The following is a 17216-nucleotide window of genomic DNA, read 5'->3' as shown; positions in this document are numbered from 1 at the left end:
AGCAGACGAAAGAGCGAGACTGGGTTGCGCCAGTGCAGCGCGACAACACGGCCGGAGGTGAAGCGAAGAAGCCGGGTAAGTGGATGCGAGACAAGGCTGAGGCAAGCAAAAGCCACCCAACGCCATCCCCCCATCCACTTCACCCCCACCGCCATGGCACATAGCCCCTCCGCCGCGATGAGGATCCCTTCACACGAGCTTTATCTTTCAAGGCCTTCTTCGTAAGAAAGACACGCGTGCTCACAATAACAGAAGAACCAAACACGGATACCCGAGAGTGTGCCCAAGAACGTACGGGGGTGTACCGTTTTATCGGTTACGTCAACGCATCCCTTTCTTTGCCATACGTCACGACATCAATGCCACACCACAAAAATACCGGCCTGTCACAGGCCTCCTCGAGTCGTGCGAAGCAGCGCTGCAGACGAGCCTTACAGCGACGCGCCGACGCAGTCGTCAGAGAGCACCACGCCCCCTGCCTCGTGCTCTACCAGCCTTCCCCCTTTGCCTCGCATGACGCCTCACAGCCGCTCCCCCATCGTGCCGGTCGCCCCCTGCTGCATCCCTCCTCGCGTGTGTGTGTGTGGGTAGGTGGGTGGGTGGAGCTCAGGCTCCCCACGCCAGCAAGCAGTGCGCGGACGCCGGGTGAGAGATGCGTTGGTGCCGCGCGGACGCCGGCCGCTCCGACGCAACGCCATCCAACACCTGACACACTGCCGACATCCGTGGCGATGCATCGCACTGGCTTCCCTACGGCGTAGGCACGTGAGCCTGTCAGCGCCAGAGGGCCTGGGGCTCTGCATTGGAAGGGGATAGGGGAGGAAGGGAGTGGGGGGCTGGTTGGCTTCCCCAGACACAGAGTGGGTGGGGGAGGGGGAGGGGGTGTACTGGACCCGGTGATACCAGGCAGAGATATCCCGTGTCATCACGGATAGCGCGCAAAGGAAAGCTGAAAAGGGTGCGTTCGCAGGCGCACACACACGAGAGGAGACGCTGCACGGCCTCTGCAAAAGTAACAGAGTACGGCCACATCAAACAAGACGTTCATAAACAGATATGCCCACATAGGCACACGTCAACGAATACACGTCGCAGCGGGGCGGATGAAAGAAACGCCTTTGACGGACCATCTTCCTTTCCAAGAAAACAATGAGACGGTGTTGTGCAAGGCGTGTTCCGGCGCTTGGACACCCCACCGACGAGACTGGGGTGCGTCGGAGGAGCCGGCTGCGGTAAACAACTGCGACTCACGTCCTACACGCACGCACACGTGTACGTAAAAGTGGAGAGAGAAAGAGAGAAGGGAGGCGTGCGATCGAAAAAAGGTTCACCTGCCTACGGACGCGTTCACGTCATCCTCAGCAGACACACGGATGAGGAGGAGAGGAGGCAGAAGGGTACGTGAAGGGTGGCACAGTCGCGCAGGCAACGCACGAGAGCACCCCCAGTGACAGCATAGCTCCTTCTCGTCTTCTTTTTAAAGCCCACGAAGAACGCACTGAGCGCGCACCGTGCGCACTCTGCCTCTGCCCTGTCCCTCATCCGCCTCTTCCTCGACGGGCCTCTCTCTCTTTCGCTGTGGCTGTGATGACAGAGCCACCCACCCACCCCCCAGATGCACGCAGGCGCACACCCTTTACTACTTCCGGGGAGAGACTGCCTGTTGCCTCAGAGAGCAACTACGTCACGTTACGTTTGCCACACACTCGTGTCAATGCACGCGCCTGCATGTGAGAAGAACACACACAAGAAAAGACTCATAAAGGCACGGACAGTGACACAAATGAGAGAATCGAAGATGAGTAGAGCACACGCACAGTCGTGCGTCAGTCTGTGCTTGCCGGCCGCCACGGTCGCTCAAGAGAGGCGCAAAGCAACATCACGAACGCGACCACACGATCCGGCAAGGCATTGTAGACGCAGGAAGGACACGTCACCTTTGCGAATTCATGCACTGATAAAAGACACAACAACTCATTCAGGGCACCACAGAAAGTCTTTCACGCACAAGAGCTCGGGCGGCGGCAAACAGCGAGGAAGTCGCCGGCGTCGCCCCCACCTTCTCCACCGACGCACCACGACAGTGACCGAAAGGGAAGTAACGGTATCCCATTCTCGCATCGTGGAGAAAGAAAAAGCTCACATGCACCTCCGTGCTCGTGTGCGTGTGCGCGTGACGGCCTTGAGAAACACAAGAAAGAGAACGTGCAGGTCATGTATGCAAATCCTTTACACCTTCTCCCGCCCCCATCCCACCCACTCCACAGGTAAGCACGGGCTACGCGGGTGGCGTTTACCAGCTCTTCGCCTTGCTCAAGTCGCCCTTGACGACAACGTGGCCGCGGTTGATGCCGTTGTCGATTTGCACCTCCTCCTTGGGCTTCACGTCTTTTGTCTTTCGGGAACTGCTGCTCTTGAAAAAGAGGCTCAGCTTACGGTCAAGCTCCTCGATGGACGTGACCTGCTCCGACTCGCGCTGTTGCTTGTCCCCGTGCTGCTGCTGCTGCTGCTGCTGCTGCCTCGGCATGTTCTTTGGACTTTCCACCACTCTGAAGCCCTGGTCCTTCGCCGACTGCTTCTGACGCTCGCTAGCCTTGGCATGGGGTTGGATGTGCTGGCTCTCTTCCCTGGCCTGGCGGCGGCTGCGGATGTTGTCGAGCGTCTGTGGTGCCACACTCTTGCTGTCGGTGATCATGCCAGACGGGTTGCGGGCCACCTCGCGCGCAATGAGCTGCTCCGTGGCCAGGTCAAGCACGTCGTCCATGTACTTCTGCGACGGACGCTGCGACTTCTTGGAGCGCGGCTTGCGAGCGGGTGCGATCGATTCCCCGCCGACTTCCGACTTGCTGATGCTCTGGAAGATGAACATCATGACGAAGATGCCCGCTAGGGCCATGCCGATCGGGATGAGGTAGTCGAGCATGATGACAATGTGGGGGTGCTCGGGAGAAGGAGAGGAGAGAAGTTACGGCAAGCACCGCGAGTCAAGCCGTTGTCAACGGCCCTTTAGACAACCAAGACGGAAGACAACTCCGAAACGGAAGACGGCAACGGTATGGGATGAGCCGGATGAAGAAAGATGTGAGCTGAAGAAGCCGACTGACACGCAAACTCAGGAAGAGATGGAAGAAGAGCGAGAAGAGCATGACGGTTGAGGGTTTAGATGGCGAAGACGTGCACGCCCAGCCGACGACAAGGCACGCGTCGAACGGAGGGATCATCGAGTTTTGTAGTCGGTGCGTGCGAAACCTCTTCAGAGATACGGACAGAGACACTTGGAAAGGCAGTACACGGGGTTGAGAAGTTGCAGCGAAGAACGGGTATTGACATGGTAACATGACCGGCTAAAGCCCTCACAGGGGAGTACAGAGAAAAAAGGGCCCAAGAACAACTCATCACGACAGTCTACGCACGCGCAGGGGCGCGCCGCCACCAAACCGATCGACGCGCGTCAGATTAAAGAAGGGAGGTACGAGATCGCCACCTTTATCTATGCTCACAGAAAGGTAATTAGGAAGAGGGAGCGCCAGAGCAACAACTCAGCAGCACTGTATAACCGGCAGCAAAGTAATGAGATGACCGCCTGCGCTCACACGCAGAAACGTCTTTGACTGTTGGCCGATGCCGTCGTTGCTGTGGCTGTGCTGAGTGGCGGGTGCTGCTTGCCCTCCATCGCTTTCAGTGTGTTCAAGCTGCGCTGAATGGGGTTCCAGAAACAAGCGCGCGTGACGAGCGAGCTCGCACATTTCAAACCCTGCGAAAAGCGCACATACAAGTACAGCCCTCTTACCGTCATCCATCGCTCAACCTGAGCAGGATGGCAATGCTAGCACACACACACATATACAAATGTAAATGTCAACGTGAGGGCACGTCCACACAGCGAAATGGAGAACAGGGGCACACAAGCACGTGCGCGCGGACTTGAAGAGGGTGCGAGCAAAACGTCGATGGGTTTGTACATGTTCGCTTTAAACCAAGATGTCGGTGATGCCGTGAGGACGCCTCCATGCTACCAGCCTATTGCCCTTGTTTGCCGTCCATGTGATCCGCACTTCGTTCGACGGAAGAGCACGTACGCTGTAGAAGCAGATGCCCACATCACTCTCCCCCATGACACCGCAGAGGTGGGGAAGGGGGAATCAGCCTGCATTTCGCACCACACGCCACACTCTTCTCCTCGCCACCCCCTTTTCGCACGCCACCACCATCCACCTCGCACCATTACATTGGCTGTCCATCTCAACTTACAGAATGCGGACCGCAGCTCCTGGGCAAAAGTATGTATCATCTCCAGTTTAATCGAAGAGCTTCTCGTTCTGCGGCCGCTTCGACTTCATCACCGCCGCCGACGCCAGCAGGTAGTTGCTGCGGCGGACGCCATGCAAAAAGTAGGGAAGATATCTGTTAACGGTGCGACCAACAGGGTAGATGCACCGAAAGCTGCCAGCGCACTGCAACTCCTCCTCATACTCGCGCAACATGAGCAACTCGGCCATGGACAGGTTCGAGTCTTCGTTGTTCGGGTCGTTGAAGGAGGTCAGCAGCGGCCGCTCCACAATACGAGCGCTCGGAAAGGGGTGATTGCCAAATTTGTAGGTGCGCTCTCCCGGCTGCCGCTGAATGCCGCGCGGCACGTAGATGCCGTCCGTGTTGTTGGGGTCCAGCTGACTATCCCGTCGATACGGAATGACGCGCACCAGCGTCAACATGTGCGACAGCATGCGGGACTTCACGGCTTTGTCGAGAGAGCTGCCTGTCGCCAGCGAGGGCATGATGTTGACCTCCAGCAGCCGCACCTTGAGATTGTCATCCGCCATCAAGTCCAGCCCGAACAGTTCAAAGCAGTTGCGTCCGCTTCTATCGGCGCAGTTGCGCGTCACCTCCTCCACCACGTTGTGCTCAATACTGAGAAACGTCTTTATCACCACATCCTCGCACTCGAACTGGATGCGGTCCCAGGCAGCAAGCCCCAGTGGGTGGTGCGATGCCAAGTGCCGCTTGAAGTCGGAGAGGCACCACTTGATGTCAAGTGGGTCGTCACTCTCGTAGTCCTTGCCGTTGCTTTCCTTGCTCAGCTCCGCCGTTTTATTAACGGAGTAGTTGGTGAGATGTACATGGATGTTGTCAAGGTCCTGGTCAGGGCCGCTGTACTTCTTAGCCGCGAACCGCACGAGACCCTCATCAAAGAGGTAGATCCGCAACGGGTCGAAGGAGGTGACCACGCAGTAGAGACGCAGGTCAAACTTGCGGCCATAGATGAGCAAGGGGTTGCCAATGTACCGCTGACACACCATCTCCTTCTCGCGCCCCGCCCCCCGAGGCATGGGCGGAACGCCCTTGAAGAGGTGGATCCCTCGTCCGCAGCTAGACGCGCCGGGCTTGACAATGTAGATCAGCGGCTTCTCCGGGGTGCCGGGGTCCATCTCCGCATCGCGGCGCAGTTCCGCTTCGTCTTGAGGGATGAGGAAGGACTTGGGCACAATGTCAAAGGCATCGTCGCCGAAGTGCCGCTGCATGCGGCGGATGTTGTAGGCCAGCCGGTCCTTGCGGCCCACACCCCACGTACCTGGGAAGTGGTTCACCTTTTGGTACGCATTCAGCGAGGACAGGGTATAGACGGTGGCCCGCTTGGCCCACAATATGTTGAAGTCTTTGTTGGAGTCCGTGTACCGGAGCCCGCCCGCCTCAAAGGCCTTGATGACCGCGCTGAAGGCGACAGCGCCGGGACCGATCTTGTACAGCCCCATCCGATTCAGGTTGTTCTCGCGCACGGAAACGAAGGAGAGCGAGAAATTGGCGCGGTCGTTAGGGTGTAGATCTTCGTTAATCTTCTTCGGTGGACCTCGCCAATCTGCCGCGTCGCGGGATGACTGCACGTATGCTGTCGGGAAGAAGAAGCTCGCAGCGGAGGAGGGGTAGATGGGCATCACCACCGTAAACAGTTTCCGCTTTGCGGTGACGCGTAGCGCGAGGTTTTCCTCGTCCTCCTCGGAGCCGTGAACGGTAGACGAGGTCGTAGTGCAGGTAGAGCACGTCGTCGCGGAGCTCGAGATCCGGCTGAGAGCGGTCACACCTGCGTCGCTCCTGGCTGCGGCGCGCGACGACGAGCGAGAGCGCGCCGCCGTCCCTGCGGGCACGTACTGTGGGTTGGAAAAGTCCTTTCCTGTCGGATCCGTCACGTACTTGCCCACGATAATGGGAGGATAGTCGCTTACCCTGTAGGTGCGCTTGCGAGTAATCTTGTCCGTGTCCTCTTTACCCTGCTGCGCGTCCCACCACAGACTCTGTGGGTACAGCGATGGCGTCGATGACGGCGTCGGAGCAACCAAGTCGCGCGTGACGGAAGGCAAAGCGCGTGTCTGATGCACGACGCGAGCCGGTATGCGAGTCACACTAGTTTTCGGCGCGGCCGTCACAGAAGGCAACTTGAATCCGCCCGACAGCGCCGGAAATGTGTTCGCCGACGAACTCATCTTAGCAGAGAGCCGTCGGATGAAAGCGGTTTTACTTTTCAGCTTCGTGGCTGCCACTGAGACACACAAAGCGCAGACTTCTTTAGACCTTTTTTTTCTCGTGTACGCCACCTCCACCTCTGTGTGTGTGTGTGTGTGTGTCTTGCTTTCTCTTGTACGTGTGCGCTTGCTTTGTGCGACTTCCTCGGGCGTGTGGGGTGTGAGACGGTGCGCGGGTGTCGGAAAAAAAAGAACAGCAGCCAATCGTCTTCAGGAGCCCAAGTGCAGACCAAGCAGGCCACACGTAAGAAGTTGAAGAAGGCGTGAAGGGAATAGAAGTAACTGGCCGACAAAGTTGACAGTGGATACACAAGGAGTGTGTTGACGTGTGCTCCAGCAGCCAGCAGTTCCCGTGTCAGCCTCGAGATCCCCCTTACTCTCTCCTGTTCCTTCCCACGGTCCTGGTTCGCGCGTGCACGCGAGCAGAACAACAACAGCAAGATAAAAAAAAGAAGCGCACGCTCACTTTACCAATGAACCAAATTCGCCACTCAGTCGTACATTCATGCGAAGGGCAGCCACAGAGTGAGCGAAAGGGGAGGTCAGCACTGGTGATGGCAACAAAAAGAGAACACACTAGTAGAGGGGAGAAAAACAAACGCGAGATGAACGCCCCCCACCCGCTGACACACCGCGTCCAAAGTCGCGTGCGACACGGATAAGCGCTGCGTCCTGCTTTTCTCAGTTGGTGTCTGCCTGTCGTTCCTTGCTTGTTCTCTGCCTCCTGCTCGAACGCGCAGCGGCTCTTGCACACGCGGTCAAAAGGATCTCGCGAGACGCTCGTGAAGAGAGGGGGAGGGCCACCGACAGCACACGATCCAAGTGCGCGCGCAAAGGACAAAGCAAAGACGAAATGGAGGAGCAACACGCCGCGAGCAGAGAAAACAAATAAAAACAGGGGATAAAGAGAGGGGCCTCGCAGAGGCAGAAACCAGGGCGGAAAGACGACTTCGCACCTGCTGTCTCCCTCCAGGGCCCCACTACACGACTATATGGCGGTGGCAGAAGGTGAGAAAGGAAAGGAATAAGGCACGAAGGGTGACACGCAGCACACACACATACACAGCTCAGCAGCGTTACGGCAGAGGTGAGGCAAGACCAAAAAAAAGGTTACAAAGTGCGTTTGAAAAGAAAGAGGATGGGACAACCGATTGTATGTGCGGTATCCTTCTGAGAGCAGATGCCGCTGTCGCACTCGACGAGGTAGGTCTTGTCCTTTGCGTTGTGGTATGCGTGGTTTTCGTTTTGTTTCAGAGAGACACACATGAATCCTATGAGTGCTTGAGTAATGACGTAGGTAGGGAAGGGGGTCCACATCCCAAGTGAGGATGGAGAGAAGATCGAAGTCCCAGCAGATGTGACGTAGAAGTGGGCAGAACAGGGTTTGAATGTGCATGTGAGAAGGGGGGGGCGCATACATGGTCATCAATGATGAGATATCTCGGTGCGCGCAGCGTCCGTGGGCACGGATGCAACATAAACGGCGGTCCTAATAGTATCTCACTATCAACATAAAAGAAAGAGAATGAGAGGTGCCAGCGACTTTCAGCTGCCCGCCGCTCCGCCAATGAAAGACGTATACACCCACACACAACCCACCTCTCCTGTGACTCTTTGACGCGTGTGAGCCGGGAGGCACGCAAACAAAAAAGAAGAGAGACCCTGGCGGACACTCGGCTTCCCTCTCCATCGAGCAATGGAGTGGCGGCTGTCCCTGACAGAGAGCATCACAGACGCGCAAGCTACAGGCGGGCGCACCCAGTTGAGAACAAGTCCACCGTCGCAATTTCTTCATTCTTTTTTTCCTTCGTGGGTGCGATTGGATCTGTGCGCCGATGTCGTGCTCTCTCCCAGAATCCCTTGCATCCAGTATAGAGCCAGCAGAAGAGAGAGAGATGGAAAAGAAAAGGGAGAGGAGGGAGACAGCAAAACCCTTCTGTGCGCACACATCCCATGGACTCCCCAAAGCACAGCTACTCAGCGCTCTGCGTGCTCCGCTGGTTGCTCTGAACGCCTCACGAGGCTCAAATCCCTAATGTCATCTTCGCTTTCAAGAACTGTACTGTCAAAACCTCCCTTCACACACCCGCCCTGCCTCAGAAAAAAAAAAGCAGCGACAGGGAGCCTCACAAGACAATGGGAAGAGAGAACCTGCCAATCTCTCGGGCCTCAGGCGAGACAAGCAACGAGTTTGTTTCCACGAAGCTCTTTCCCTGCCATACACGGGTCAAACTCCACTCCACACCACCCCCGGCCTCTCACAGGCCTCCTCAAGTCGTCCAAAGCAGCGCTGCACACGAGCCTTACGGCGACGCACCGACTCAATCGTAAGAGAGCACGACGCCCCCCCTGCCTCGCAGGACGCCTCACAGCCGCTCCCCTATCGGGCCGGTCGCCGCCTGCTGCATCCCTCCTCGGGGCTTAGCTCAGGCTCCCCAGACCACCAGGCAGTGCGCGAGCGCCGGGTGAGAGATGCGTTGGTGCCGCGCTGACGACTTGCCTAATCATATGGACGGCGCAGACACGTCTGCGCTGTCGCGGTTCTCTGCTGGCGTCATGCCCGGCTCGTTGAATGCGACGCCGTAGATCGTCCAGAAGACAACGACGAGGGTCTGTATCATGCACCAGCCTGGGCAATACGGGTCAACTGTGACGTTTGGGACAGGGTGAGCGTTCTGCAGAGGTCCATGCCAGCATCCGCTTCGTCTCCCGGCAGCGGGCGCGGGCGGTTGTCCATGAATCGGCTGACCGCCGCCTCCAGGCACGTGCTGTGAGCGGGACTCTCGAGGCGACGGATGCACTCCTCCGACACCTGTGTCCCTCTCCGTTCCCTCAGCAGCATGAATGATCGAGCCATCCGCCGTCAGGATCCCCACGTGCGCGGGACGCCGGCCTTTTCAACGGTCTTTGGTGCTCAGGTGGTGCCGTCGGCAGCCGGTGTAATCCATCTGGAGCGCCGCAAGCGCGGAGCCACGCGAGGCGCGACCGTGCATGAGAATGCCGATGCACAGCTCCCTTTCCGCAATCGGCTCATCGGTACTCAGCGCACGCGCACCCACCCCTCGCCCACCTCTGCACCATCAAGACCACAGCCTCATACACAATAACCCTGCCTGGCATACTTCCTATCGCGTGAGAGAGGGAGATGGGATGGAGCGGGGGTCGACGGAATGTGCTATACTGAATCGGTTGGCATTCCAACTCTCCTTGAGGGAGTGGTGCACACGCACCTGTCGGCACAGGGCGGAGAGGAAGGGATAAGGAAAAGAGCGAGGGCGAGCGTTCGTCGGCCGTATTCGCTGTCAAGGGCACGTCGCCACAACAGTAAAAGACAGCGCCGAGAGACTGTGTGTAGGGGGGGCGTTTACTCTGCGGGCACTTCCCTGCGCCTGGTTTCGTGCCCTTTTCGGTTTTCGTATGTCTCTGCGGCTGCTGACTCCTCCAGTCGTGAGGAGGAGGGAATGATGATGATTGGACGTGTGCGCGGGCGTCTGTCAAGAGAGAGAAACGGCCACAACACCGATGAGACAACAATGGGACCGGGCAAAAAACAAAACAAAGTGTTTTCCCAACAAAAGGCAGAAGGAACAGAGAACGCGGGGGGAGTACCCTGTGGAAGGCAACAACGGAGGTGAGCAGGGGAAGGGCAAAGCAGGTTCGTACCGCATCAGTCACCCTCAAGAGTACAGACAGCAACGCCGTCAGCGGCGCCTTCACAGCACGGCGCTGGCTTCACGCGCCTTGTGCAGGCTGCCGTTATCCTAGTCTCCTCGTGTTCACCTTTCTGGTCAACGAGACGGCTCAGACAGGTGCGCTGGACAGCGTTCGACGGGACTGCACAAAGTCAGAGGCGATCGGACCGAGAGTGAGAGAAGCGTGAGGGGAGAATCGTTGATAGGCATAAAAAAAGGCCCACACCCAACCACCCAAAGGTGCCCTCTTCACGGGCGGAATCGAAGACTGCGCATGATGTCCTCAGCAGACCGTTTCCGCGCACCGTTTGGCAGGAGCGAGTACGGCAATGAACCGGTTTCGGGAACGGATAATGACGGCGATGGAAGAGGACGGGCCGCCATTTGCTGCGAGGGCGGCGCGCTGGAGGCGGAGGAGTGGTGCTCGCTATCCGGTAGCAGCAGCTCATCCTCGCCCGCCTCCTTCGGCCTCTTTCCTGCCATCAGCTGTGTGTAATCCGGTGCTTGCCCCTCTTCGACGAGAGCGGGTAGCGGGCTCGGCTGCGAGGGAGCGAATGCGCATGGTGCCACAGACGATGACGGACGCACCCGCTGAGATTGCAAGAGATCCGCCACGGCTCTTGGCGACGAGTCCGCGGCCCGCTCAATACTGGAGCCGGGATAGCGCGCAACGCTGTAGGCGGTGCCAGAGGTCCGGCCAACCTCCTCCGCCAGTCGCTCAGCGCTGGCGATGGCGACAAGGGTCTTGTCCTGCAGCAAGGCTGAGGGGACCCTCCTCTGAGCCAGCAGCGTACCGTCCGCCACCTCGTCCTCACCTGTAACGTCGCCGGTGGGCGAAGCGGCGTTTGTTTTCTGCGATGCGCCAGTGACGCGCATCGCCCGCATGAAGGGAAGATCTGCCAAGGCAATCTCCTCGTCGCCTCTCCTCTCGGTCCCATTAAAGGGGTCCGCTGACGGCAGCTGGTAGTGGAACATGACATCGACGATGGCGGACAGCACCGCGTCCTGCTGAGCGAGCGCCGCAGGGTCATCTGAGAGGAACACCTCGTCCAGCTCAAGCGAACTGCTGTACATTCCGGGCTCCACAGCGTCCAGCGGGCACTTGAGGCTGTACGCGGTGCGTTCCATGAGAAACACCGCCATCGCGGCGTCCTCGAGCGTGCATATCGTCTGTAGATGCAGCTTCGCGTGTGCCTGTGTGAGTCGCACGAGGGACTCAAGGAACCGCACGGTCACCGGCACCGCGTCATCCAGGGCAGGACTGGCGCCACGCTGCCGTTGGACCTCGTAGTAGCGGCCCAGTAGGTCAGCGGCCGGGTCGGAGAGAAAAGGGCCGTCTGTCGTGGCGTACTGGGTGCGCACCCACCATAGGTACCGCGCCACCTCGTCCACTGTCAGTTCCTCCTCCTCCAGCACCGTCTGTGCTCCAGTATTGGCTCGCAGCATGTGCGACGCAATCCGCGCATCCACCTCTGGCTTCGGCGTGTCCCAGAGAAGAAAGATGAAGTCAAAGCGGCTCAGCAGCGGACCGCCAACGCCGATCTCCGTTCGACCACCGCGGCGGGTCGGCGGATTGCAGGCCGACAAGACCGCGCAGGCGGTGCGCAACTTCGTGACGAGACCGCCCTTTGCCACGGAGATGGTCTGCTGCTCCATTGCCTCATGCAGCGAGGCACGATCCGCTGGAGAGACGGTGCGGAGCTCATCGATGATGCAAGAGCCGCCATCGCTCAGCACCAATGCACCAGGCTCCAGCACCCACTCGCCATGCTCCTTCGCGGCCGCCACTGTGAGACCGGCGGAGGTGCTGCCCATGCCGGTCGTCGAGGTGCTGCGCGGCGCGATGGCCGCCGCAAAGCGCAGCAGCTGCGTCTTGCCAGTCGAGGGGTCGCCAACGTAGAGGCAGTGAATTGTGTTGCGTACGTGCATGGAAACTTTCCCCGTCGTCGACGCCCCGCCGAGGGCGGAGAGCAGCACTGCAAATCGGGGCGCGAAGAGGCCGGAGAGATGCGGGCACACGGACCGCACCAGCGTCACGCCGCGTTTGCGCTTGTTCTTGCAGAAAGAGGTGAAGAAATGCTCTGGGTTGAACTTTGGCCGGTCCGTCTTGCCGGCGCGGCGACGCAGTCCAGGTGCACCACTCGTCGACGTGGCCGCCCCGCGATACGCCTCCATAGGGAGCACGTTGACCGCCCAGATGGCCGGTTCGATGCTCGGCCTGCTAGAGGGAAAAACATGCCGCCATTTTGGAAAGGCGATCCCCACCACCTCCACGAACTGGCCCACCGAGCACTTCATGCTGAGCTCGTCATCCAGCGTGACGAGGACGCTGCGAGGCAGGTGGCCTGACTGGTTCGACCGCTGCTGCAGCCGACACTCGGCGTAGTCCATCCAAACCTGACCAATCACCTGCATCGGCTCATGCTTGCAGGCGGGCTGCGAGCACTGCGCCTTGGCTTCCGTCGCGCGGTCAAAAGCGTTTGTGAAGATCTCCGTGGTAGCATGGCATCGCGGGCACATTAGCCGCGACGCATACGGCACCACGCGCTTGGTCGACATGCGAATGATCGACCCGCATAACTGCACGAGTTGGCCGCCAGCGGGTGGCACCGACGGCAGTCCTGTCATAGCTGCTGGCACGTGCGTGAGGCGGATGGAGATGCTGCTGCTGAGGATCCCCGCCTGCCCAGCCTCTTTGCACAGTGCCGCGCACTCCACCCGCAGCATATCCATGACTGTTGTGGTCTGAACCAGCAGTGTGCACCCGACCTCTGGGCAGACGTCGAGGAGCTTCATGCAGTCCACCTCTTGAATAAAAACAGACCGGCCGCCAGCACCGGCTGCAGCAGCGCCGCTGCTTGTCCGAGGCGAGGTGGACGCGCTGGTGCCATCATGGGTCGATAGAGGGAGAGGAGGCTCGCTGTGATGCACGAAAAAGTACCGAAGGCGCTCCTTTATCGTATCCGTGATTTCCATTAGAGTACCCCGAGGCGTGCGTGGTGTTTGTCCTACGTGTTCCTCCACTCAGCCTGGCTGCGCTATTCGCCTGTGTGTGAGGCAAAACTGACGCCAAGGAATGGCGTGTGCCTCACCGAAGGCGGGCGCGACAAACGAAACGACAGAGAAAGCAGGAGGGGGGGTTGAAGAATCCAGCGTGTGACAGTGGCACGAGAAGGGGGACCCGTCAACGATGGTGTGGAGTGGTGACGAGAGGAGTCCGGCAGCTGGAGAGTGGCAAGCGCGTGGGTGCTGCGGCATACCTGATGCCATGGTCCCCCCTTCCAAAAATGCGGTGCTTTTCTGAGTTTGTGTGTGTAGGAGTGAAGGGGGAGGGGGCAGAGGGTCGGAGCAGCGGCCGTGCGTGCACCACTCCGTCTACGGTGCTGTCTGTGAGTGCAGCGCGCCAACAGACCCACACAATGTGGAGGGCGACCGGAAAAGGAAGTGCCGAAATACCGAAAAAAAGAGGTGATAGAGCAGGCACACTGATGACCATAAACATCGAAGGAAGCGCGTGCCGTGGGCACAGTACAATCTCCTGTGCGCAAGACCGACCGCCGAGCAGTTTTCAAGAAGGCCAGAAAGAGAAACCCATGCCCATACATCCATAAACCGTGTCACGCACAAAGGTATCACAGCAAGGCCGGTTGGCGACAGGGAGGTCCAGGCGGAAGGTCGTGAAGCTACAGCCAACACAAACCGCACGAGAGAGAGAGCGCTAAAAGAAAAACCTCAAGCCGACTTCTTGCATCATCGCGATCCAACTTCTGCTTTGCGTTTTCATGGAGCAGCGGACACGCGCACACAAAGAACGTGAAAGAAAGGAGTATGAGGAGAAGAGCAACTCAGGCACGCCAGACTGTAAAGAACAGGAAAGACAAGCAAATCAACGAAAAAGTCGGTGGCAGACAGCGAAGACGGGGAGTGAGGAGGTGGCGTGTGTGGCAGCAGCACACCGAACACGCGGACTTTACACGCACGGCACGAGCCTCTTGGCGCGTGCGCCCCTCAAACACAGAGAGAGGGAGAACTTTACACCGAAACAGGCGGAGCCTCCTGTCAGCATGTGAGAGAGCGGAAGTAGTCCTCCCATTCGTTGCCGTTTGTTTGATCGTAGAACTGAAAGAACTGCTCTTGTCGTATCTCCTCCTCGAGTGCTAATAAATACTCCATCACATCAGCGTCGTGGATGTTGACGCCGAACTCGTGGCCAATGTCAGACCAGTCCTGCACCGCCGGTAGCGTCAGAGTCCCGTCAGGGTTGCAGCACAGAGCGGTGTCTGGCACGTGTGCGGAGCTCGAGCCGACCTCTCCATGACCCGTCACAGCTGCCCAACGAATGCCTGCACCCGTGGCGTCGCCACACGTCTCTCCATCCTCCGCCTTACGCAGTCCGCTAAGTCGACTATCCCGCACCCGCTGCCGTTGCAGTTGGTGCTTTTCCTGAATTCTCTCCTTGATCCGATCACGGTTCATCTGCATGGCTTTGACCCCCTGATGCTTCTCCGACGAGCGCATCATGGCGACGGACCCTATGGACCTGCCACCGGAAGCGATAAGAAGTTCTTCTTTAAACCCTTTTTCTACGGGCCAAGCGAGAGAGCGAGAGAGAGAGAGGTCTTGCTACGACAGCCCAATGAGAAGAGCGAAGCGGCAAGACAAAAGTGCGAAGCGAAGACCTCCAATGACGAGTGCACCCGCGAGTTCGACGTTTGCGTCGTAAGAAATGATGTGCTTCTGAGGGGTACCGACGCGCCGCTTCATTCTTCCCGTATGCGACCAGTTTCCACGAAAACTGCGCCATGCGAGGTGACATCCGCAGTGTTGTGAAAGCGCAAGGGAGCACGATTATGCACCGGTGGTAAAAAAGGAGAGGGTACAGGTACGACGGAGAGAGGCAGTAAGCCGATAGACGACTTGAATGGCTGTGCTGGCGCGTGCGGAGCTCTAGCGTACTGCCGTCAGCTGCGGCGTCAGTGTGCTTCGGCATCAGCACGAGCGCCGATACACTCTCCGGAATGAAAAAGTAAGTCAGAGCTGGACCAAGGCGTCATCTGGAAAGGAACGGTGTGCGGCAGCCGCGCCTCACTCGAAATCATCCCTTTCAAACGCTATCATGTGTCCTGTTGATGTGCCCGCCGGAGTCCTACACCGAACGCCTGAGTAGGATATACGAGCACACGGATACGGAAAATAAAAATGAAAGCGGAAAATGCTCACGTGCCGTTGCGTAGCTGTTTCGTATTTACGCACGCCGTCGTGTCACTCACAAGAGCGCAGCAGAAGAAAGCAGATGAACATAATAATTCAGTCGAAAGAGGAGCAGGACTTGAAATTTATCTGTGTGTACCTATGTGCAACGCTCCAGTGCGGCGCGCTCGCATACTCATCAGCGCCACACTGCTGGCATGCACATTCGCTCTGCTAAAATCGAAGAGGCGTCCACTGTGCTCAAACGCACAACAAGAGAAAACCAAGAAAGAAGGGTTCTCAGGTTTCAGCCACATTCCCGTTTGTGGTCCTCACTCAACCGCGTCGATGATCCCTTGCTCAGAGATGCTGTACACGCATTCGAGCTCCGGCAAGGATGGGCTATCAAATATTTTGCACACGCGCTGATCGCCGCGGCCCTTGCGCAGGGACAGGCGCGTCGTCGACGCATGGGCGAGGATGTGGCCACCGACGGGCTTCTTTGGGTCCGCTACAAACATGGAGGCGCCACCGGGGTCGGAGACTACCTGATTGGTGATGTACACGGCAATGTTGAACTCCTCCGCGATTTTGATCAGTTGGCTCAGCATCTTTGCCAGCTTCTGCTGCCGCTCCGCGAGCTCGCCGCGGCCGGAGAAGTCAACGCGAAAGAGAGCCGTTATGCTGTCTACGACGAGCAGGCTAAACTGATCCTCCGCCATCTTGGCTGCTACCATTGATAGCAGGTGAGCCTGATGCTCGTGCGTATAGGCGCGGGCGACAAGGATGTTGTCTAGCACGGAGTTTGAGTCCATCCCGAAGCGCTCCGCAATGGGTCGAATCCGCTCCGGCCGAAACGTGCCCTCGGTGTCCACGTACACCGCCTTTCCGTTGCCACCGCCCATCTCCAGCGGCAGCTGACAGGTTACGCACAAGGTGTGCCCGATCTGCGTCTTGCCGGTGCGGAACTCTCCAAACGCCTCGGTTATGGAGCGGCTCTCGATACCGCCGCCACCGAGCAGCTGATCGAGCGCCGTACTCCCGGTGGAGATACGTAGAATAGTGCTGCGCTGCTGCAGACAGCTGGAGCCGGTAATGAAGCCCACCTCGCCCACGCGCCGCGCCGCCTCGATGATCTTGTCAACCTTCGCCTCGGAGAGGCCTTTTATCTGAATGAGGTCTTTCCTACACTGCATCTGCACACCAGGAACAGTGAAGATCCCCGCCTGCTTCAGCTTTGTAATGTCTGCGGCTCCGATGCCATGCTCCGCAAGACGCTCCACCTCCAGCAGAAGTTGTCCGGCCGCTTCTCCGGTGACGGAGTTGTGGAGTGGCGGAGGCTCTGCAAAGGCGGCGCCGCGGTCACCGACGCGCTCTTCGGCGAAGTGCGAGCTGTGCTGCTGCTGCATGGTAGCGACGGGAGTGTGCAGGGCGGAGAAGAAAACAGACGTGTCTGTTTCACCCTCGCACACGCCCAAAAGAAAACCGAAAAGGTGCGCAGTCGAAACTGTTGAGTCGGAGCGACGCTGAAAAAGCAACGTTGGTAGACCACAAGTTGGTGCCAACGCTGAGGGGGGTGTCAAAGCGGGGCGGGGAAGGAGGAGGGCGGCGGTGGCGGCAGCGGTTCAAAGAAGATGCGCCGGTGAGTCTCTGCTGTATTCATGCAAGGCAGGGGGATGCGGGAGAGGCGGGCGAGAGTGAAGGAGAAACGATGCAACACGGGTCCGCTATTGGAAGCGGTCCACCATCTCGGCTGCACGCAGTCGGATGGAAAGGGGGTCCGGGGTGCCATCGGCGAACACACGAAAAAAAAGGAAAG

The 17216-nt window shown here is 58.6% G+C and overlaps 5 protein-coding genes across 5 annotated transcripts; all 5 read right to left on the bottom strand.

Moving 5' to 3' along the window:
• Positions 1-2293: 2293 nt before the first annotated feature.
• On the bottom strand, positions 2294-2923 carry LMXM_34_4940 (conserved hypothetical protein; the record flags this gene model as incomplete). Its single annotated transcript, XM_003879439.1, has 1 exon — positions 2294-2923. The coding sequence occupies one exon, from the start codon at positions 2921-2923 to the stop codon at positions 2294-2296; it is 630 nt and encodes a 209-aa protein (XP_003879488.1).
• Positions 2924-4298: 1375 nt separating this feature from the next.
• LMXM_34_4930 (putative tubulin tyrosine ligase) lies at positions 4299-6476 on the bottom strand (the record flags this gene model as incomplete). The annotated part of the gene is made up of 1 exon (XM_003879438.1): positions 4299-6476. The coding sequence occupies one exon, from the start codon at positions 6474-6476 to the stop codon at positions 4299-4301; it is 2178 nt and encodes a 725-aa protein (XP_003879487.1).
• A 3980-nt stretch (positions 6477-10456) lies between these two features.
• LMXM_34_4910 (putative DNA replication factor) lies at positions 10457-13183 on the bottom strand (the record flags this gene model as incomplete). The annotated part of the gene is made up of 1 exon (XM_003879437.1): positions 10457-13183. The coding sequence occupies one exon, from the start codon at positions 13181-13183 to the stop codon at positions 10457-10459; it is 2727 nt and encodes a 908-aa protein (XP_003879486.1).
• Positions 13184-14266: 1083 nt separating this feature from the next.
• LMXM_34_4900 (conserved hypothetical protein) lies at positions 14267-14728 on the bottom strand (the record flags this gene model as incomplete). The annotated part of the gene is made up of 1 exon (XM_003879436.1): positions 14267-14728. One exon carries the CDS (start codon positions 14726-14728, stop codon positions 14267-14269), a length of 462 nt encoding a protein of 153 aa, XP_003879485.1.
• A 1001-nt stretch (positions 14729-15729) lies between these two features.
• On the bottom strand, positions 15730-16806 carry LMXM_34_4890 (RAD51/dmc1 protein; the record flags this gene model as incomplete). The annotated part of the gene is made up of 1 exon (XM_003879435.1): positions 15730-16806. One exon carries the CDS (start codon positions 16804-16806, stop codon positions 15730-15732), a length of 1077 nt encoding a protein of 358 aa, XP_003879484.1.
• Positions 16807-17216: the final 410 nt, after the last annotated feature.

This window comes from Leishmania mexicana, chromosome 34, assembly GCF_000234665.1.
Source record: "Leishmania mexicana MHOM/GT/2001/U1103 complete genome, chromosome 34".
Lineage (NCBI taxonomy): Eukaryota > Euglenozoa > Kinetoplastea > Trypanosomatida > Trypanosomatidae > Leishmania > Leishmania mexicana.
Note: the sequence above shows the minus strand (reverse complement) of the source record. Positions and strands in the feature narration are given on the sequence as shown.